Raw genomic sequence first — 18,831 nt, 5'->3', positions numbered from 1 at the left:
TTTTAAAAGGTGGCTTCCCTTGGGCCAGTGTAATGTGTGTGAGTTCGGGGAATACAGAGCAATGGAGTTTAAAAATAATACAGTTGACCAATGCTTCTTGTCTGTGTCCTTGGCCATTGCAGGAGTCAGGGATCAGGTGTTTCCCGAACTTTGCTCACTTTCCTGGTACGCAGGACTTAACTTTTTTTTTTTTTTTGGAATATCTTGTTTGTATCATTTCTCACTCTGCAGTATGAAAGAACTGTGGAGAAGCTTGCAGAAAACCTTGGGTGTGTTATCTGTCACTCAGGAAGTGATTCTTCAAGAAACTTCTAAAGAGGGTAGATCTTAAAGCCAGGCAGCTGTGGTTGGACTCCCAGGCCCCTCACTCTCTGTGTGCACTGGGTCCTCTCAGTCTTATCCTTTGCAGCTGTTGAGAAAGAAGGTTTTTGCAAACCATTATGACCAAACTCGCAGTCCCCCAAATCGGAGTGGGGTCGAGTTCGGATTTTACTTGGGTGCATACATGTGTGCATTGGAAGTCTCTGTCCTGGAATAAGAACATCATCTCTGCCCGGGCTTCAGGGATTTCTGAAGAAGCAATGCCAACGACAGCATATAAAACAGTAACAAAGTAACAGTAACAGCCAAAGCTCCCAGTTGTCAAATGTGCATTATGTCCCAGGCACTGTGCCAGGCATTTTGGTACAGCATCTGACTTCATCCTTCTCCTTACCCTTTCCAAACTGCAGGTCATAACCCATTATTGGGTTAGAATTTCAGTTGTATGGGTCCTGACCAGCACTACAAAAATAAAAAACAAAAAAAGCAAACTAGAATAAAAGGTATGTAGATAAGAGTTATGTACATAAAAGGTATGTAGTAAGATGAAGACTTGTTCTGTCGGCTCCTGGGGCTACAGCAGTCCTCGGCATCCTCCGTGCTCAGTGAAGTCACCATCTGTCACCATATGGCATCATGACCATCTTTTTTTTTTTTTTTTAACGATTTTGTTTATTTGCGAGAGAGAGAGAAAGAGTATGAGTAGGGGGGAGAGGCAGAGGCAGAGGGAGAAGCAGACTCCCCACTGAGCAGGGAGCCTGATGTGGGGCTCGATCCCAGGACCCTGGGGTCTTGACCTGAGCAGAAGACAGATGCTTAGCCAACTGAACCACCTAGGCGTCCCTAAAAGTAATTTTTTAAAGTACCACTTCCTTTCTGTAAAGAAAAACTTGAAGGAATAAAAATCCTTCCCCATCCTACCGTCAAAAAGTAGCCTATGATAACATTTTGTTGTGTTTCCAATATTATTTATGTGATATTGTACGAGTAGTATTGAATTCCCCCATTTTCACTTAATGGTAGATGGCACACAGCTCTGTCTTTACAAATTCTTCATTAGCATAGTTTTTTTTTTTTTTTAAGATTTTATTTATTTATTTGACAGAGAGAATGAGAGAGAGAGCACATGAGAGGGGGGAGGGTCAGAGGGAGAAGCAGACTCCCTGCCGAGCAGGGAGCCCGATGCGGGACTCGATCCTGGGACTCCAGGATCATGACCTGAGCCGAAGGCAGTCGCTCAACCAACTGAGCCACCCAGGCGCCCCAGTTTTTGTGGTTCCATATTAGTCCATCTTTGAACTCTGCCGTAACTTACTTAGCCATTCCCTTAGAACTGAGCGTGTAGGCTGTTTTCCATTTTCCCTTACATAAATAATGAACAGCTTTGTAAAACAGTCTTTATCTACATTTCTCAACTTATTCTTAAATGCAAAGTCAGAATTTTACGGGCTTTTCATATATATTGCCAAATGGATTTGCAGAAACCTTGTACCAATTTATGTTCCCACATGTTGAGCAGAAACGCGCCTTTTGTCTTGTACCCCGGCCAGCACTGATGCCTATAATCTTTACTAAATCCGGTAAGTGCAAAGTCCTGTCTCCTGTAAATTGGTAATTCTTAGTGTAAGGAATCTTGTGTTAGTCAGTCTGTGAAGGAAGTTTGGCCTTGAGGCAGAGTTTTACTTCAGCTAAGGAAACTTAATTCCAGTGTATAAACTGCAAGTTTATACACTGGCCAAGGTTCTAAAACACTCATGCTTACAACAGACGTTTATTGAGAGTTTGCTGGGTCCTAATCTCTGAGATAGATGCTAAACTTACAGAAATGAATTCGCTGTGTCTGCCTGCAAGGGTCTGAGGATGAAGCAGGATTGAGGGCTCAGTAGCTGGAGGGTTGAGGGACGTAACCTCACTCATGGGAGCCCAGAGAAAGGAACGCTTAGCACAGGGTATGTGTGTGTTTGTGGGAAGAATGCCACAGGGTTTCTTGAAACGGAGAGCATTTAAATTTTGGAATAGGGATTAAAGAATATTGTTTTGCCTGTATATCTTAAAAACAGAAAAACAATTTTTGGCTTTGAGATAGTTGAACTGTGTGGTGTAATGGGAAATACATATTTGGCACTTGTCCTCTATTACAGCCCCTAAAACCCTTGGAATTTCCTGACTGATGGGATGGAAGTACTTTCTATTATTAACAGAATCCTATCAATCATACCTGAGTTATGCTAATGAGGTGAGTGGTAGGGTTGGGGGGTAGGTAGCTTCAGGTTGGAAGTAGGTCACCAGCAAAATCAAGCCTTGACTGGAAATTTGGAACTTTCAGGCACACCGCCCACCCCACCCAGGCCTCCAGGGAGGGGAGAGGGGCTGGAGGTTGAATTCAATTGCAAATAGACAGTGATGTGATCATTGTGCCTAAGTAATAATACCTCCATAAAAACCCTTAAAAGGCTGGTTTTGGAGTGCTCCCTGGTTGGTGAAGACGTCGAGGTGCTGGGAGGTGGGACCGTGGCTTGGAAGCTCTGTGTTCCTTCCCTCATACCTTGTCCCCTGAATCTCTTCCATCTGACTGCTCCTAAGTTGTATCCTTTATAATGAACTGGTCATAGTAAAGCACTTTCCCGAGTTCTGTGAGCTCTCCTGGCAGAATATCCAACCTGAGGAGGGGGTCCTGGGAATCCTCGATTTATAGCTGGTTGACCAGAAGTACGGGAGAGCTGTACACTTGGCATTTGAAGTGAGGGGTGGGGGGGAAGTCTGTGGGACCGAGCCCTTAACCCAACATAGGGTGTCTGTAACTCCAGGTGGTTAGTGTCAGAAAGGGGTGAAATCACAGGACCTCTCTTGGTGTCAGGGAATTGCAGAATTGGTGTTGGAAACACACCATGTGTTTGGGTGTTGGAAAGAATCTGAGAAACTTCCTAGATCAAAATGATTTTAAAAATGTGTTGTTGGGATGATAATGCTTCTGATAAAAAAAAAACAACAACACAGAAAAGGAAAACAAATAAAATTTATAAAAATACTGTTTAAACTTGAGGAGCCTTCCAAATATATTGCTATAAATATATACTCATAGCTGTATATACAGGTTGGTTTTTTTTTTATATAAACAGACTTATTCTCCATATAGTGTGTATATATATATGTGTGTGTGTGTGTGTGTGTGTGTGTTTTCTTCACTCAGCAACATCTTGAACATTATTCAGTTAATAAATAAAGACTCACATCCTCCTTTCTGCTGCCCAAACAGTAATCACTCTCCAAATGGGCCACATGTAGTTAGCCAGCCCATAGTTCATGGCTTCCCAAGCTCACGGTAATCTTGTGGCCTCATTGATACCAAGGATTTCTAAACAACAAACTTGTTTATTTACTTATTCGTCCTCTCAGTTTATCCCAACATGGCTTAAATAATCATTGAACGTGTGACATAATCTATTAAACTTAGGAGTAGCAATTAGAGAATCCAGAGCAGGGTACGGGGAGGCACGGATCTTGGGGCTGAGGTTCAGGATGTCGAAAGGCTCCAAGGATGGCAGGAGACCCTGGCCCAAGGTGCAGGTGCCCAGAAGCTCTGTAGCTGTTGGTTGGGTAGGACTGCTGATCCAGTCTGTGTTCTTCAGGATAATTCCTTTGATAGCCCATGGCAACAGCAGAGAGCTCCGGGTTTTGCCTTCTGTCTTACCCTCAGATGTCTTCTTGTCCATCTGTGGTGCATGGGTGTTCAGGAGTGCACCTTGGCCTCCCTTCTCACCTGGTGCCCCCCCCCGCCACGTTCGTGTATATATTATTATATGTATATAATATATATAATATGAAATATATGTATGCACACATATACAACATATATAGAATATATATACAAAGATGGAATAGATGTATTCTATTCTCTCTCTTTAAATATATGTGTACAGACTATATTTGTGGTGTGTGTGTGTGTGTGTATACAGAGAGAGAGGGAAAGGGAGGGGGAGAGAGAGAGACTTGAGAGGGGAGAATCTCCTATCATACATTTAATTCATTGCTTGGTAGGTGCCTGTCTGGACTCTAGTGAAGGTCTCAAAGACGCAAACACCCTCATCTGCACTGTTCTGTGTGCTCCACAATAATTGCCCCAGACTCTTAATTAATTAATTAATTAATTTTTTCCCCAGACCCTTAATTTATGTCTTTCTTTGGATGCTACTTGTCCTGGGAAACCATTTAATCTTAATTTAGTGTTTGCCAATGTAAATGGCAAATTCATAGTAATTTCCTAGGCTGATTCCACAGAGCTGAACCCATTGTGTACCGTGATCTCTCCTTTCTCACTGCCTTTCTTTCTTCCTTTCCTTTCTTCTTGCACCTTAAAAACTCCCTGGTTTTACCCCTTCACCTGGATTTTGCCAGACTGCAGAGAGGCTGCTCGCCAGCAGGGGGAGCAGTCAGCTCCTCTAGCTGTTTTCTGTGTTTAGGGAAGGCACTGGAACCTTGCGTGTGTCTGGTAGAACCTAATGGAAAATTGAATTTCATGCATTTTTAATTAAAATGAACTTTTAATAACTTAAGGTATTTTATTATCTTCCTCTAATAACTGAATTAATAATTACATTTAAACGTAATTCGCGTAGTGTTTTTTACTGCAAATAACGCTCTGCGCCAAAATGCCAACCGTGATCAGATTAGGGTGAGTGACGTTATTATATAAAGTGATTAATATTTTTGGAGGTCGTTAGAGCTGCAATTTGGGGAGCTTCAGACAGTTTCTGTGAATGCAGACAATTTGTTACTCTAAACTGGGTACTGCCGTTCTCTAAGAGCGGAAGAGCAGATTACCTCTGTTTTATTAAGCTACGACACCTAATGGAACTTTTCAGACTTTCCTGCTTCATGCCACAGTCACAAGGCAGAGTTTCCACAGATCTGTGGCTTTGAAATGTGAAATTGATGATCATTTGTGCAAAGCCATTGAAACGCAGGTAGTTGGAGAGCTCTGGGCCGCGGATGGGCTCGCATTCCTGTGGCCGCAGCGCCCTCGTGTGGCAAAATGCGTCCAGCCTTTGCCACGGCCCCCAGGCCAAGGCTGCACGTGACCCATCACTTCCCCCTGCGGGATCCCTGCTACTGGTCACACTCGGGGGAGGTCCCATTCCGCCGGCTGAGCCACCTGCTCCGGTTGTGTTGCATATTTTTGCCGTTTGCACAGGGCTTGTAGTAAGTCCTGGCCGGGATATAGAAATTCCGTTACATGGGGGTCCTTGCCTTTTACAAGGGCAACATAGTCCGTCCAACAACCAGTTTGGAACACAGATTTTTCCACACAGCAGCAGTTTCATAAATGGTGTTTGGGAACCCAGCGCGTCCACAGAGACCTTTACCGCGGCTGTGCTCCTATTCCGAAGGAGATTTGTGAGCTGGGAAGACCCAGTTAGGGACTGGAGTATCTTTCCTGTGTTGGCTTAATCACCCCTGTAGGCCCTGGGGGTTCGTGTACCCCTGGGAGAGAAGCAGGTCATCAGAGGTGGAAGGAGAAACATTATGTGTTAGCCACCTCCCCCCCCCCCCCCCGCTCTGTCCTGCCTCTCCTGTCCCCGGGGGTGGGGGTGGGGGTGTCAATAGATGCCTCATTTCCTCCCTTACGGGATGACTTCTCCCCAAAACCCTTAGACCCGCCCCAAACCTCATGTGGGTTGAGATCAGGAAACAATTTTTCAAGGGACACTTTTATTGCATCTGATTATAGGTACTTTGTTGGTTTCTGGAGCCTGGAGTGAGGCCCCTTCCCTACTACCTCTCACCTCTCCCCCTGAGGCTTGGACGGGGGTTGTCCTGGGAAATGCAGATCCCACAGAGGGCTTCCCTATTAGCAAGAGAGTCCTATAACATACCCTCCTTACATATGTATGTGCATGTCTGTGTACATAGGTATATGAATATGTATATCTAGGCAGATGTAATGTAATCTATATGATCTCCATATGTGTGTGTGTATGTATATATATGTGTGTGTGTAGACAGATAAATAGAGACAGAGATAGATTTAAAAGCTGGGTGGTTAGAAGTCCTGCCTTCAGAATCTGAAGTTTTCAAACCTAGTTCCTATGACCCTGAGAAAATTCTGTAGTCTCTCCAGGTCTTGGTTTCTTTGTGCAAAATGGGGATCGTAATAGTACCTTCTTCAGGGTTGTGAGGATTCATTGAAGCCCCAAGGTGGGTGTTGGCAGTGCCCGCCGTTTGAGGGTGGGAACCCAAAGCACCACCAGGAGCTGCGGAATGCCAGCCCCCCCACCTCCCGCCCAGGGCAGGCTGCCAATCTGTGGAGGTGGGAGTGTTGAATGTGTATCTCCTACCTGACTTCCCGTGGGTGATGCCCCATTCATCAAAGAACTGTCAGATTTTAACTTGGCTTCCGTTGTAGCTTAGCTATAAGAACGCAGTGGGCTTGTCTTGCAAGCTAGACATTTTTCATTATATATCAGTAAATTGGCCGTAAGTTTGCCATAAGAATCATACATTAACTACGGCGAAATGCCCGGCAGAGAAGGTCTGTTCTTGCTTTGCTGACAGAGTCGGGTTTCTGAGACAGTGAGTTAAGAGGTGGGTGGATCCTGGACTCACCCATGTGCCGTCTCCCTTTGTGTCCCTTTGGGAGATGCTTCCTGGGGTCTGACTGTCCTTTCTTCTGCTAGCCTCATAGTGAGGACCAGCCAAAGAGTAACCTGCTTTCAAGACTAATGAAGCCTTGATTCAAAAGATAACTTTTCCTTTCCTCCTAGGATACTTGGGATGAACTCCTAATTGGCAACGTAGAAATGAAAAAGGTTTTGTCTTGCTCCAGGTAAGGATTCTCTGAGAGTCAACCTCTGGGGTGGGGGGGGGGGTGTTCGTTGGTCCCTAACCACCACCTAATCTTTGGTTCTTGAATGGCAGGTGCATTTTGACCACTGTAGACCCAGATACTGGAGTGATAGACAGGAAGGAGCCACTGGAAACCCTGGAGAGGTAAACAGCAATGTGTCCACTGTGTTTTTAATACTGTCCCCATCCCAGAGCTACCTGTGGGGGTAGGTGCCCCGTCCGAGCACCTTTCACTCTGCCTTCTGGTTGGCATGTGTCTGTGGGTAAGTTGCTTCCTCTTTTTTTAAGGATGGATCTACGAGTGCTTTTTTTTTTTTTTAATTCTTTTTTTTTTTTTTAAAGATTTTATTTATTTATTTGAGAGAGAGAGAATGAGAGACAGAGAGCATGAGAGGGAGGAGGGTCAGAGGAAGAAGCAGACCCCCTGCTGAGCAGGGAGCCCGATGCGGGACTCGATCCCAGGACTCCAGGATCATGACCTGAGCCGAAGGCAGTCGCTTAACCAACTGAGCCACCCAGGCGCCCTACGAGTGCTTTTGACAGATTTTTCATTGCCTAATACTGTGTTTTGAAGTTTTCATATCTCACATCAATTTTTAATAACATTCACGTGTGTATGTCCACATTAAGACCTCAAATACTGTAATTATTTTTACTGCACCTCAGATTTCCTTATTAGACTCAACATCAAGGATTATGAGACTAATTGAAGTTGCATAATGAAATATTAGAAAAATGGAAATGTAACCAGTTGTCACGAGTTTATTTATTCGGGAGCTTCCTTTGGGCCCAGGTGTTTTGCTTTGTTGCTAGCTGACTTTAGTTATCAATAGAGAATGTGTTTTTAAAACTTACGTCAACATTTTTGGGAGATATATTCTATTTTCTTTTCTTTTTCTCTGTTTTGTTATTTGTTTCCAATGGTTTTGAGTTTTAGAGAAGAGGTTATTTCTTGAAGCTGTTGGATATGCAAATCTGTTTTGTTTTTTGATTTTTGAGATGCAGTGAAGTTAATTTTTTTCTCTTTAGACAGGCCTTTTGAAAAACATTAGCTTCATCAGTAGTCCAGCCCCATGCCAGTCATATCTGTATCTTCATTTTTGTTCACCAAGAGCCTCAGCTTTGGGCTTGTAAACCTGGGGGGAGGGGGGAAGCGTATTACTTTCATGCATTGGGCAGAAGGTTTGGAGGGGTGCCTGGGTGGCTTAATGGGTGAAGCATGTGACTCGATTTCAGCTCAGGTCATGATCTCAGCGTCCTGGGATTGAGTCCTGCATCGGGCTCTGCGCTCAGCCTGTCTCTCAAATAAATAAATGAATTGACTAAAAAAAAAGGAACTTGGCGAGTTCAGGCAGTTCCGTTTTGAGATTGTGTGAGCATTTGTTTCAGGGGGTTGGGAAGTTAGGGGTATACGTGCAAACATATACCACTTACTATTTTTTTTAAACATACCACTTATTTTCATTATTTTTTAAAGTTTTTATTTATTTTTATTTTTTGAGTAACACAGTTTTTCAAACTGAAGCCATGGAAAATTGTTCAGACTCTCAGGATGCTCCTAGAAAAACCGGGATTATGTGTCGTTTGCCTACTTGCTCACAGACTCCTCCGTCCACGTTGTAGAAGAGGCTTCCTATTTATGATAGGTCATCTGAGAATGAAAACTTGAATTCTCTTGAGAGCCCTTAAATTCTTATTTCCCTTTTGTACCTGATTATGAATTTTTGCTTCTTTCAGCTACCGCCTGTGTGATCCTTCTGAGAAGGCAATATACAAGTCGTCCCCACTTTTTGGGATCTATTGTTCAGTGGAGAAGATCGGCAGCCTGAAAATTGGTGACCCGGTGTATCAGCTGGTTCAGTGACATGGTACGTGGTTCGGCGAAGGGCTGGCTTTGCTGCTGGAATGCATTGCTTAAAGACCACTGCCGCGTCTTCTTGCGTTGAGATGTGTTTATGTTTTGCTGCTTTAACTCTTCGGAGGATGAGCGGTTTGTATTCTGCTCTTTGGAGTTGGAAAATGCCTTTTATTTTTCTTCCTTCCACAATCTGATTTATTTCACCTAGGCTTCCTCTCCCACTTCCCATTCAGTTATAAAAGGCTGATGCAGGAGCCCCAGCAAAAGACAGGTAGATGTTCTCAGTTCATTAAGAAATAAGGAAATGAAGGCGAGCAGGTCTCAAGAGTTCTATATTGATTTTTTCTGTCTGTGATAGAAAAGTGAGGGGAGGGGCGCCTGGGTGGCTCAGTCGTTAAGCGTCTGCCTTCGGCTCAGGTCATGATCCCAGGGTCCTGGGATCGAGCCCCGCATCGGGCTCCCTGCTCGGCAGGAAGCCTGCTTCTCCCTCTCCCACTCCCCCTGCTTGTGTTCCTGCTCTTGCTATCTCTCTCTCTGTCAAATAAATAAATAAAAATCTTTAAAAAAAAAAAAAGAAAGAAAAGTGAGGGGAAATGTTTAAATTATTCAAAATCAACTTGAGAAAAACATTAAATACTTTTTATAAAACTTATTTTTAAAATATGATATAAAGTTTAAGAAATATTAGTGTATCAAGGTGCCTGGATTCTGAATCATAAGGTAGAAAATAATGCTCTCACCTTGATTTCATCAGGCCACAGACAACCTTGACGCCTGGAACATAATGCCCAACCCCCAAATTATAGAAGTAAAATCATTTGGAAGACTTCGAATTGAGGTTTATTAAACAACTCTTTTCATGAAATCTATAACCCCAGTTCTGAAAGTCACCTCATGTCCGTAACTCTGGACCGTTGTTCTTTCTGATCCTGGCCTGACCTTCTCACCTTCCCGCTTGACCAGCTTTGAGGACAACATGGAATATTGGTCCAGACTGTCTAGATCCAGCATCAGATAGACTTGGGTTCATAATCTAGCAGCTCCTTTTCCTAACTTGGTTGAATTATTTAACCTCTTAGCCTTACTACCCTTATCTGCAAAGTGTTGGAATACGGCAGTACTCAACCAAACAATCATCACAGTTATTTTGAGGATTAATTTATATAAAGTTGCAGCATTGCAACAGAAATGTGAGGAGTCTGGATTGGGTGGGGGTGGGAACCATGGGCAGTGAAAGAATTCACCCAGGGCGGAGCAAAGGAGGGAGTTTATTGAATACACCGCTGTGGAGCTGTAAGGCAGGACAGAAAAGAGAGACAGTAGGCTAGGAGGCGGTGGTGAGGGACTATAGTTATAGGGCAGAGTGAGGAGGTATGGGAACATTGGGAATTTTCCCATTTTTGGTAATATTAGGAACTGTGCCTGGTTGTAAGTAGCCCATTGGTTAGGTGGGGCCTGTGGGTTAATGAGCCTGTCTGCATTCAGTTTTCTGGTCACTGGGACCCTTTTGTCATGCTCAAGCTTCCATAGCTCAAGCCTGCTGCCTAAGAACAGCCTCTACAATGAACACAGAAAATGCTCAATAAATATTAGCCGTGATTTTTATTGTTGTCATTGTAGAGGGGCTCCTAGGAAAACTACGCGGAAGCCAGCAAAGGGTAAACATTCTTACGAGAATCAGCTCTTGTGAATCTCTGCCCGTAGTGCCCAGTTGAGAGAGAAAACTAAAAGTTCACGTTGTCCCTTCCTTTCCAAATCCAAACGCATTGTTTATGGATCTTTCCTCTCCCGAGCTATTGCCTCTCTGCTTGTCTCGTTTTGTGTAACTGGGCTTGGCTTTCTGCCTGTTTGGGACTTGTAGGTTGTTGGTTCTTTCTTTTGTCTGTCTTTGGGAGTGACTCCAGCTTTGGGAAACTTAATAGCTTTTGCACCCTCTTTGAGGACCTGTTTTATGCCTAAGCGGAGGTTATTCAATACTGCCAAAAACATTTAAAATCTGGAGCGCCTGGGTGGCTCAGTTGGTTGAGTGTCTGACTGTTGATTTTGGCTCAGGTCATGATCTCAGGGACCTGGGATCGGGCTCTGCGGTGAGCACGGAGTCGACTTGAGATTCTGTCTCCCTCTGCTTCTCCACACCACTCCCCTGCCCCCGCTCATGCTTTCTCTCTCTAAAATAAAATAAATAAATAAAATCTTAAAAAAAAAAAAAGAAATATTTAAAATTTGAACTATATGCCAGGAGGGAAAGAAGCAAATTGAGGATAATGCAGTTGGATGGGTGGATCAACCCATAATGTCATTTAAGTTACAATCCAAATTCTTTAAAGAATTAGGAACAACTGTCCTTATCTGACAGATCTTTTGCAAAACAAAAGTCAGCTCTAGAGGCAATTAAAAATTCACCCCATTCCTTTTCCAATCCCCAGACTTCCCTTATCTGTCTCAAAAGGCTTGAAAATTATTTGCCTTAGGAAATAAAAGTCCTTCTTGGAGGAACTTCCATTCCTTCTGTGTCCCTTAGTTATACATCTTATCATTTGTCTTTGAAATTTAAATACAGTTCACAATCAGATATCTGAGACTAAGGGAAAAGAAGAAAAAGGAAAAGAGGCCTTTTTGAAAAAAGAACTTCTTGTAAGGGTGTTCCAGCAAGCCTCCTTAATTCCAGAGACAGATTCAAGTCTTAAAAATCTTCCCCAGCAATATTGTAAGGTTTTTATATCTGTGTGTGTGTTTGTTATGTGAGGCATTTTTCTACCTCTGGATGGTATTGCTAAAAGTAATTTGTGAAAGAGCTCTATTTATTTTATTTTATTTTTTACTATTATTATGTTATGTTAATCACCATACATTACATCATTAGTTTTTGATGTAGTGTTCCATGATTCATTGTTTGCATATAACACCCAGTGCTCCATGCAGAACATGCCCTCTTTAATACCCATCACCAGGCTAACCCATCCTCCCACCCCCCTCCCCTCTAGAACCCTCAGTTTGTTTTTCAGAGTCCATCGTCTCTCATGGTTCCTCTACCCCTCCGATTTCCCCCCCTTCATTCTTCCCCTCCTGCTATCTTCTTCTTCTTCTTCTTTCTTCTTTCTTCTTCTTCTTCTTCTTCTTCTTCTTCTTCTTCTTCTTCTTCTTCTTCTTCTTCTTCTTCTTCTTCTTCTTCTTCTTCTTCTTCTTCACATATAATGTATTTGTTTCAGAGGTACAGATCTGTGATTCAACAGTCTTACACAATTCCCAGCGAAAGAGCTCTATGTAGTTGGTTGGAAGACAAGCATTTGTAAAGCTTGGACATTCTAGAACTCTGAAAAAGATAGAAACTAACCGAAATGTTTTCCAGCTTCATGAGATCTGAGAAAATGTTCGGTATTAAAACTAATTTAAGTTTGTTGGTTTAGGGCACCCTGGTGGCTCGGTGGGTTAAGCGTCTGCATTCTGCTCAGGTCATGATGGCAGGGTTCTGGGATTGAGCCCCACATCGGGCTCCCTGCTCAGTGGGGAGTCTGATTCTCTCTCTCCATCTGCACCTCCTCCCCGCTTGTGCTCTCTCTTTTGCTTGCTCTCTCTCTCAAGTAATAAATAAAATCTTAAAAAAAAAAATTGTAGAAGGTTTGTAGAAAAGGAATCCTTGAAAAAGAATTTTAATATGTGGTCAAGCTGGCTAAGATTAAGATGAATAGATTTTAAAATAAGGGTTTTTTTTTTTTTTTTTAAAGATTTTATTTATTTGAGAGAGTAAGAGCTAGAGAGAGAGAGCACAAGCAGGGAGGGGAGGGAGAAGCAGACTCCCCTCTGAGCAGGGAGCCCTATGCAGGGCTTGATTCCCGGACCCTGGGATCACGACCCGAGCCGAAGGCAGACACTCAACTGACCGAGCCACCCAGGCGCCCCTAAAAATAAGTTTTAATATCAAAAGCTGGTGCAAAATTAGAATTTGGGTTTTTGGTCTGCTTAAAAGTCTTTTTGACCTGGAACATTCCAAAAGATTTGCTCAACTCATTAGGCTTATTTGATATATCAAATTACATGAGAAGCATTGTCAAATAAGAGGTAATACTAAGGGGCGCCTGGTTGGCTCAGTCGTTAAGCTTCTGCCTTTGGCTCAGGTCATGATCCCAGGGCCTGGGATGGAGCCCTGTGTCAGGCTCCCTGCTCGGCAGGAGGCCTGCTTCTCCCTCTCCCACTCCCCCTGCTTGTGTTCCCTCTCTTGCTGTGTCTCTCTCTGTCAAATAAATAAATAAAATCTTTAAAAAAAGAAAAAAAGAGGTAATACTAAACCTTCTTCATATTGCATTGTAAAATTGTGGCAAGTGGATTAAGTCCATTCTTCTTCTGAGAAAAAAAAAGGAAGGCTGCTCATTGCCAGGCTTTTGCCACACGGATATCCTTACAGCGTGGCCACAGTCTGCTCCTTACTTACAAAAATGCAGGTGGGCAAACAATGCCTGTAAATGAAGTGAACAGTCGGGGTTATAGGAACCCCAAGAAGGCCACTTGGTTCTCCCTGGCTCCCTGGCAAACCCCATTTTTCAGGTTTTGCATTCTTTCACCCACCACAGTACATTTAAGATGACTCACTCAAGTTACAAACAGACATTGGTGGAGAGACATTTATAAAATTGCAAAACAGTCTACCAGGGATGCCTGACCTGTCAGGTCCATAATCCTGAAACAAAATGAAACAAAATAAAACTTTTTATTCCCAGAGGCCTTAGACCTCCCTCTCTCTAGACCCTTCGAATGCCTGCACCTGGACTTCATTCAACGGCCAGTTAGTAGGGGTTATCGATATGTTCTTGTTATTGTTTGCCTATTTTCTGGATGGGCTGAAGCCTTTCCCTACTGCAAAGCTGATGTCCCCATAGGAGCAAAGAAACTGTTAAAAAGTGTGTTTCCCACTTGGGGTCTACTTTCCATTATTTCCAGGGATCGAAGCACCCATGACACTAGACAGATTATAGGAGCCTTAACAATAACCTTGCAAAATTTTGAGAATTCTAGCAGCATAGGATGAAGCAACCTTCTTCTGATCATCATGAGGTTGAAGAAGCTTCCTAGATGCCAGTTCAAAGGATCCTGTCAGTCATACTTTAGAGCCTGGTGACTAGGTATCCTGGAAGTCATCAGAGGAAGACAGCCCTTCTAGCTCCATTAAAAAGAGACCTTTCCTGGTGCGTCTGACCGCAGACCCTGCTGCAAATCTAGAAGGTGTTAAGTCCTGGGTACACATCACAAAGCAGAAGAAGGCTCTACGTGACCCCTGGTCCTATACAGACCCTGAAGACCTAGAAATTAAATTGAGGAGGAAGAGAAATCGCTGACATTGCAGTAGACTGCTTCCACCCATGACCAAGATCAAGACTTCATACTTGAACATAAAACCCTTCTTCTTTTCCTTTCCTTTATTCTGGCCTTAGCTTGGAAAGATAATACACTCATTCTGTCTCGCAGGCCGTTGCTAAGGCTACATTTACATTGTTGAGTTAAAAGGGACCTACCAGTGGGGTTTCAGTTCAGGATTCACTCCTTTTGACAGGTCCCTGTTTCCCTAGTTAGGAATAAATGTAAATGAGGCTAATTTTCGGGGTGCCTGGGTGGCTCAGTCAGTTAAGCATCCGACTCTTGATTTCAGCTCAGGTCATGATCTCAGGGTTGTAAGATTGAGCCCTACATCCAGCTCCGCGTTGAAGGTGGAACTTGCTTAAGATTCTCTCCCTCTTCCTCTGCAACCCGCCCCCCCCCCCCCCGTTTACACACCATGTGAACACACTTTCTCTCTCTCTCTCTCAAAAAAATGGGGCTGATTTCTTAATTCTTAAAATTATTATTATTATTTTTTAAAAGATTTTATTTATTTATTCATGAGAGACAGAGAGAGAGAGAGAGAAGCAGAGGGAGAAGCAGGCTCCCAAGGAGCAGGGAGCCCGATGCGGGACTCGATCCCAGGACCCTGGGATCATGACCTGAGCCGAAGGCAGACGCTTAACCGTCTGAGCCACCCAGGCGCCCTTAATTCTTAAAATTATTACAGAATCTGCTGCTAAAGCAATGGCTACCCAACAAAGATCCTTAGACTCTCTGCCAAAGTAGTTTTGATAATAATGGGACAGCTCTTGATTATCTTTGAGCTGAGCAAGGAGGTATCTTGCTGTGGCCACCACCACCTGCTGTACCTGGATTGACACTTCTGGAGAAACTAAAACTCACTTACCTGAGATCATTGAGCAAGCCACTTGGCTTAAAGGATGACCCCTTCAGTGGGGTCTGTCTTTGATCTGATTTTGATTGGTTTGGGTCTTGGGCACCAAGGCTTCTAAGTGAACTCTAAACATCAGGGATTATCCTGCTTATAGTGATTATAATAATCTTCCTGGTACATTGTATCCTCTCAAAAACTTTTTCTTTTTTTTTTAGATTTTTGTTTGAGAGAGAGAGTGGGAGTGAGAGAGAGTGCATGCACGAGTGGGGGGAGGAGCAGAGGGAGAGGGAGAAGCCGACTCCCCACTGAGCAGGGATCCTGATGCGGGGCTCCATCCCTGGGACCCCGGCATCATGACTGAGCCAAAGGCAGACGCTTAACTGACTGAGCCACCCAGGTGCCCCTGTATCCTTTCAAAAGTTTTAAATGTCTGATCACAACCACTAACCACCAAGCACATGCTCTCCGTAAGACTACAATGGCAGAAAAGGAACAGAGAACAACAGACTTAAGGAATGCAGACCTTGTCGTAACCCATGAATTTCCCAGAGATAAAGCAAAAACACCATGATCTGTGAATGCCACACAGAGGATCAACAGAAGCTTCAAGCACCACAGAGGCCAGCTGAGCGTGACGCTAATGCCTTAAATTTTGAGCACAACTCTCAGTTCAGCTGAGAGTCTGATCGAAAGGGGGGAATTGTTAACCAGAAAACCACAGCCCTAAAGTGGCCTCACTAAGTTAAGGCTTCAAGTGAGTAAACCAAGACTTAATATCTAACCTAACTGCAGTGTCAATTCCCCAGGGATGTAAGCTTTAACCAGGCAACATGGAACTTCCTGGTCAAAACTAGGAAATTGACTGGTAGACCGTTCTCTCCAGAGGAGGGCAGCCTTGCCTAAACAGTGCATTCCTTGCTAACAAAGTCCGTTCTTCTTTTTATGTCTTTTCTCTGCCTTTAAAAACCTTTCTTCTGTTTAGGTCAGTGGAGCTCCCCTCTCCTTGCTAGATGGGATGCTGTGCGATTCATGAATCGTTTAATAAAGTCAGTTAGATCTTTCAACTTACTCAGTTAAATTTTGCTCTTTAACACATGCGTGGGATGGACTGGAGCTGGGAGGGGACGTGAAAGGCCAGGCGGGGGTGGCAACATGTGTCTTAAGCAAGGTGCAAGCTGTGGGCATGGCGAGGGATGTGGGAGTGACCAGATCGTGCACATGGCCGAGATGATGTTGGCCACTGGGCCCTGAGCAACTTTTCAGCCTTATTATCCAGCGGTCCCCCACACAAACCCAGGGCGCTTGTCCTGCTGCCCACGCCCTAGAAGCATGGAGAACTTTCCTCTCTGGTGGGCGTTGCTGCTGGGATTTAAAAATCACGGTAATGTTACTCATCTACTTGGTGAGCCTAGCCTGGTTTCTGCGTTCTGGATTCTTTATATGACAGGTTGGTTAAAGCAAAGGTAGCGGTTAATATTTGCATGGGGTTACTTATTCATTTAAAGTTCAATTATGTAAAAGTTCATCTGTTCCATTGTAGAAGCAATACATGTTCCTCACGGTGAATTTAGAAAATACCAGCCACGTTGGGGAAAGAAATCACCCATTGTCACTGTTTAAAAATTTTATTCTGGTTGGTTTTTTTGTTTGCTTAGTGTAGCCATAATCTGTATGATATAGATAACATATACATATATATAATCATATATACTATATACAGATATATGTTGTACATCATATGATATATATAGATATATATCATCCATGTATCGTATGGTAAATATATGCAGAACTATGTATCATATATACTTTCATAGACCTCCAGTCTTTTCAAAGGTCATTTCTGATGGCTTCGTAACATTACATGTAGAAATATACACCGTGTTCTAAACACCATTTTATAGTATTTGACACTTGGAATATATCCAATTTTGTTGTAAATAATAATACAGTGAGGGGCGCCTGGGTGGCTCAGTTGGTTAAGCGACTGCCTTCAGCTCAGGTCATGATCCTGGAGTCCCGGGATCGAGTCCCGCATCGGGCTCCCTGCTCGGCAGGGAGTCTGCTTCGCCCTCTGACCCTATCCCCTCTCATGTGTTCTTTCTCTCTCAAATGAATAAATAAAATCTTAAAAAAAAAAAATACAGTGTATATCTTTGTGTGCAGAATCATTTTATTTTATTATTTTTTAAAAAGATTTTATTTATTCATTTGAGAGAGAGTGCACAAGCGGGGGAAGGGGCAGAGGGAAAGGAACAAGCTGACTCCCTGCCAAGTGGGGAGCATTTTGTGGGGCTCAATCCTGGGACCCCAAGATCACAACCCCAGCTAAAGTTAGACGTTTAACCAACTGAGCCACTCGGGTGCCCCCAGGGCCATTTTACAATTGAGTGTTTTTCTGAAACTAGATTGCTAAAGTGGAATTATTGATTCGCAGGATACAGGCATATATTATAGCATCCTGACCAGTGGTTTTCAAAAGCGCTCCTCCCCTGTGCACCCCCTCGTGCCACGTGGGGGAGATCCTGGCTCTGGGCTCTTGCCCAGACCTGGGTGGGCCTCTCAGTATTAACAGGCTGCTTTTTCCCATGGAGGTAATTTGGCACAGGACATAGTTTATGTTTCCTGCATTTTAACCTCATTGAGGGACTGTTTTGTGAGTGTTGGAGCTATTTATGACCTGTAGGAGAAATAACCAGATAATCAGAGGTCCTTGTCATTTATTCAGGTTCCAACGTCCAGGAGGCTTTCTTTAGGATTTTTCCTACAGCAGCAACACCACCACCTCAGCGCATCCTTGCTAACCAGCCTGTGGCCATCTTCACCCTGGAAATGAATCTCCAGTTTTAACTTTTTGAAGTTACGCATGCTCCGCAGTTAATGCAGGAAAAGTATTAGAGGCGATTCAGAAATAAGAAGATAAATAGATTTTAGGTATTGAGGACTTTTGAAATAAGTGAAACTGTCTGTGAAATTGTTTTGAATGTTACTATAGCAATTACACTTCTCAATCCCTGATGTTAATATTGATGAGTAAAGAAAGCTTAAAGAATGAGTTAAAAAGCTACAAAACTTTTTCTCAGTGTTGACATTGTATTACCTATCATTCGTCTTTTGGGAGGAATAGGAAATGAGATCACTGTTTTTTGATGTGCCTTTTACATGTTAACACAAATTCCTGTTCTTGGTCTTTACATGGCTGTTGAATTCTGTCAACTTTTTGCTCATGGGTTTTGGAATCAGGTTGTACGTGAGTATGGAAGTTATTTTATAGATCTTGTTTTTATATTCGATTAAGCCTCCCTGAAGCCATATGGAAGTAATCTGTGTGTAACTGCCAGATGCATCGCCTGGAATTCCAAGTATGATGAAGAAAAGATGGGATTTTAAAAAGAATGGAATTTTGAGAACAGGAGGGAGGAGGAGGAAAGAATGAGCACTTTTTTTTAGGTGCAAATAATTTTTTTTGTAACGAAGGGAGATGGACTATTTTGGTATGACTAAACAAATCCTTGCTGAAGAAATATGTGGATGAATTAACCCACTTATAATTTTGTGGTTTCTTTAATATTAATAAATGTGAATCTCAGTTGTACTTTTT

At 43.2% G+C, this 18,831-nt stretch overlaps 1 protein-coding gene across 1 annotated transcript in view; it reads left to right on the top strand.

Annotated features, from left to right (window-relative positions):
- MTARC2 (mitochondrial amidoxime reducing component 2) overlaps positions 1-18,297 on the top strand; it is a 32,234-nt gene extending 13,937 nt beyond the window's left edge. The window contains exons 5-8 of the mRNA XM_045876857.3: positions 7,083-7,144; positions 7,237-7,308; positions 8,902-9,032; positions 17,959-18,297. Coding sequence (XP_045732813.2) covers positions 7,083-7,144; positions 7,237-7,308; positions 8,902-9,028 — 261 coding nt within the window. The 3' untranslated portion in view covers positions 9,029-9,032; positions 17,959-18,297. The remainder of the gene's footprint in view (positions 1-7,082; positions 7,145-7,236; positions 7,309-8,901; positions 9,033-17,958) is intronic.
- The last annotated feature ends 534 nt before the right edge of the window (positions 18,298-18,831 follow it).

Source organism: Mirounga angustirostris, unplaced genomic scaffold, assembly GCF_029215605.1.
Source record: "Mirounga angustirostris isolate CCGP_5_RB_7025 unplaced genomic scaffold, mMirAng1.0.hap1 SCAF_6, whole genome shotgun sequence".
Lineage (NCBI taxonomy): Eukaryota > Metazoa > Chordata > Mammalia > Carnivora > Phocidae > Mirounga > Mirounga angustirostris.
This window is presented reverse-complemented; position numbering and strand designations above follow the sequence as displayed.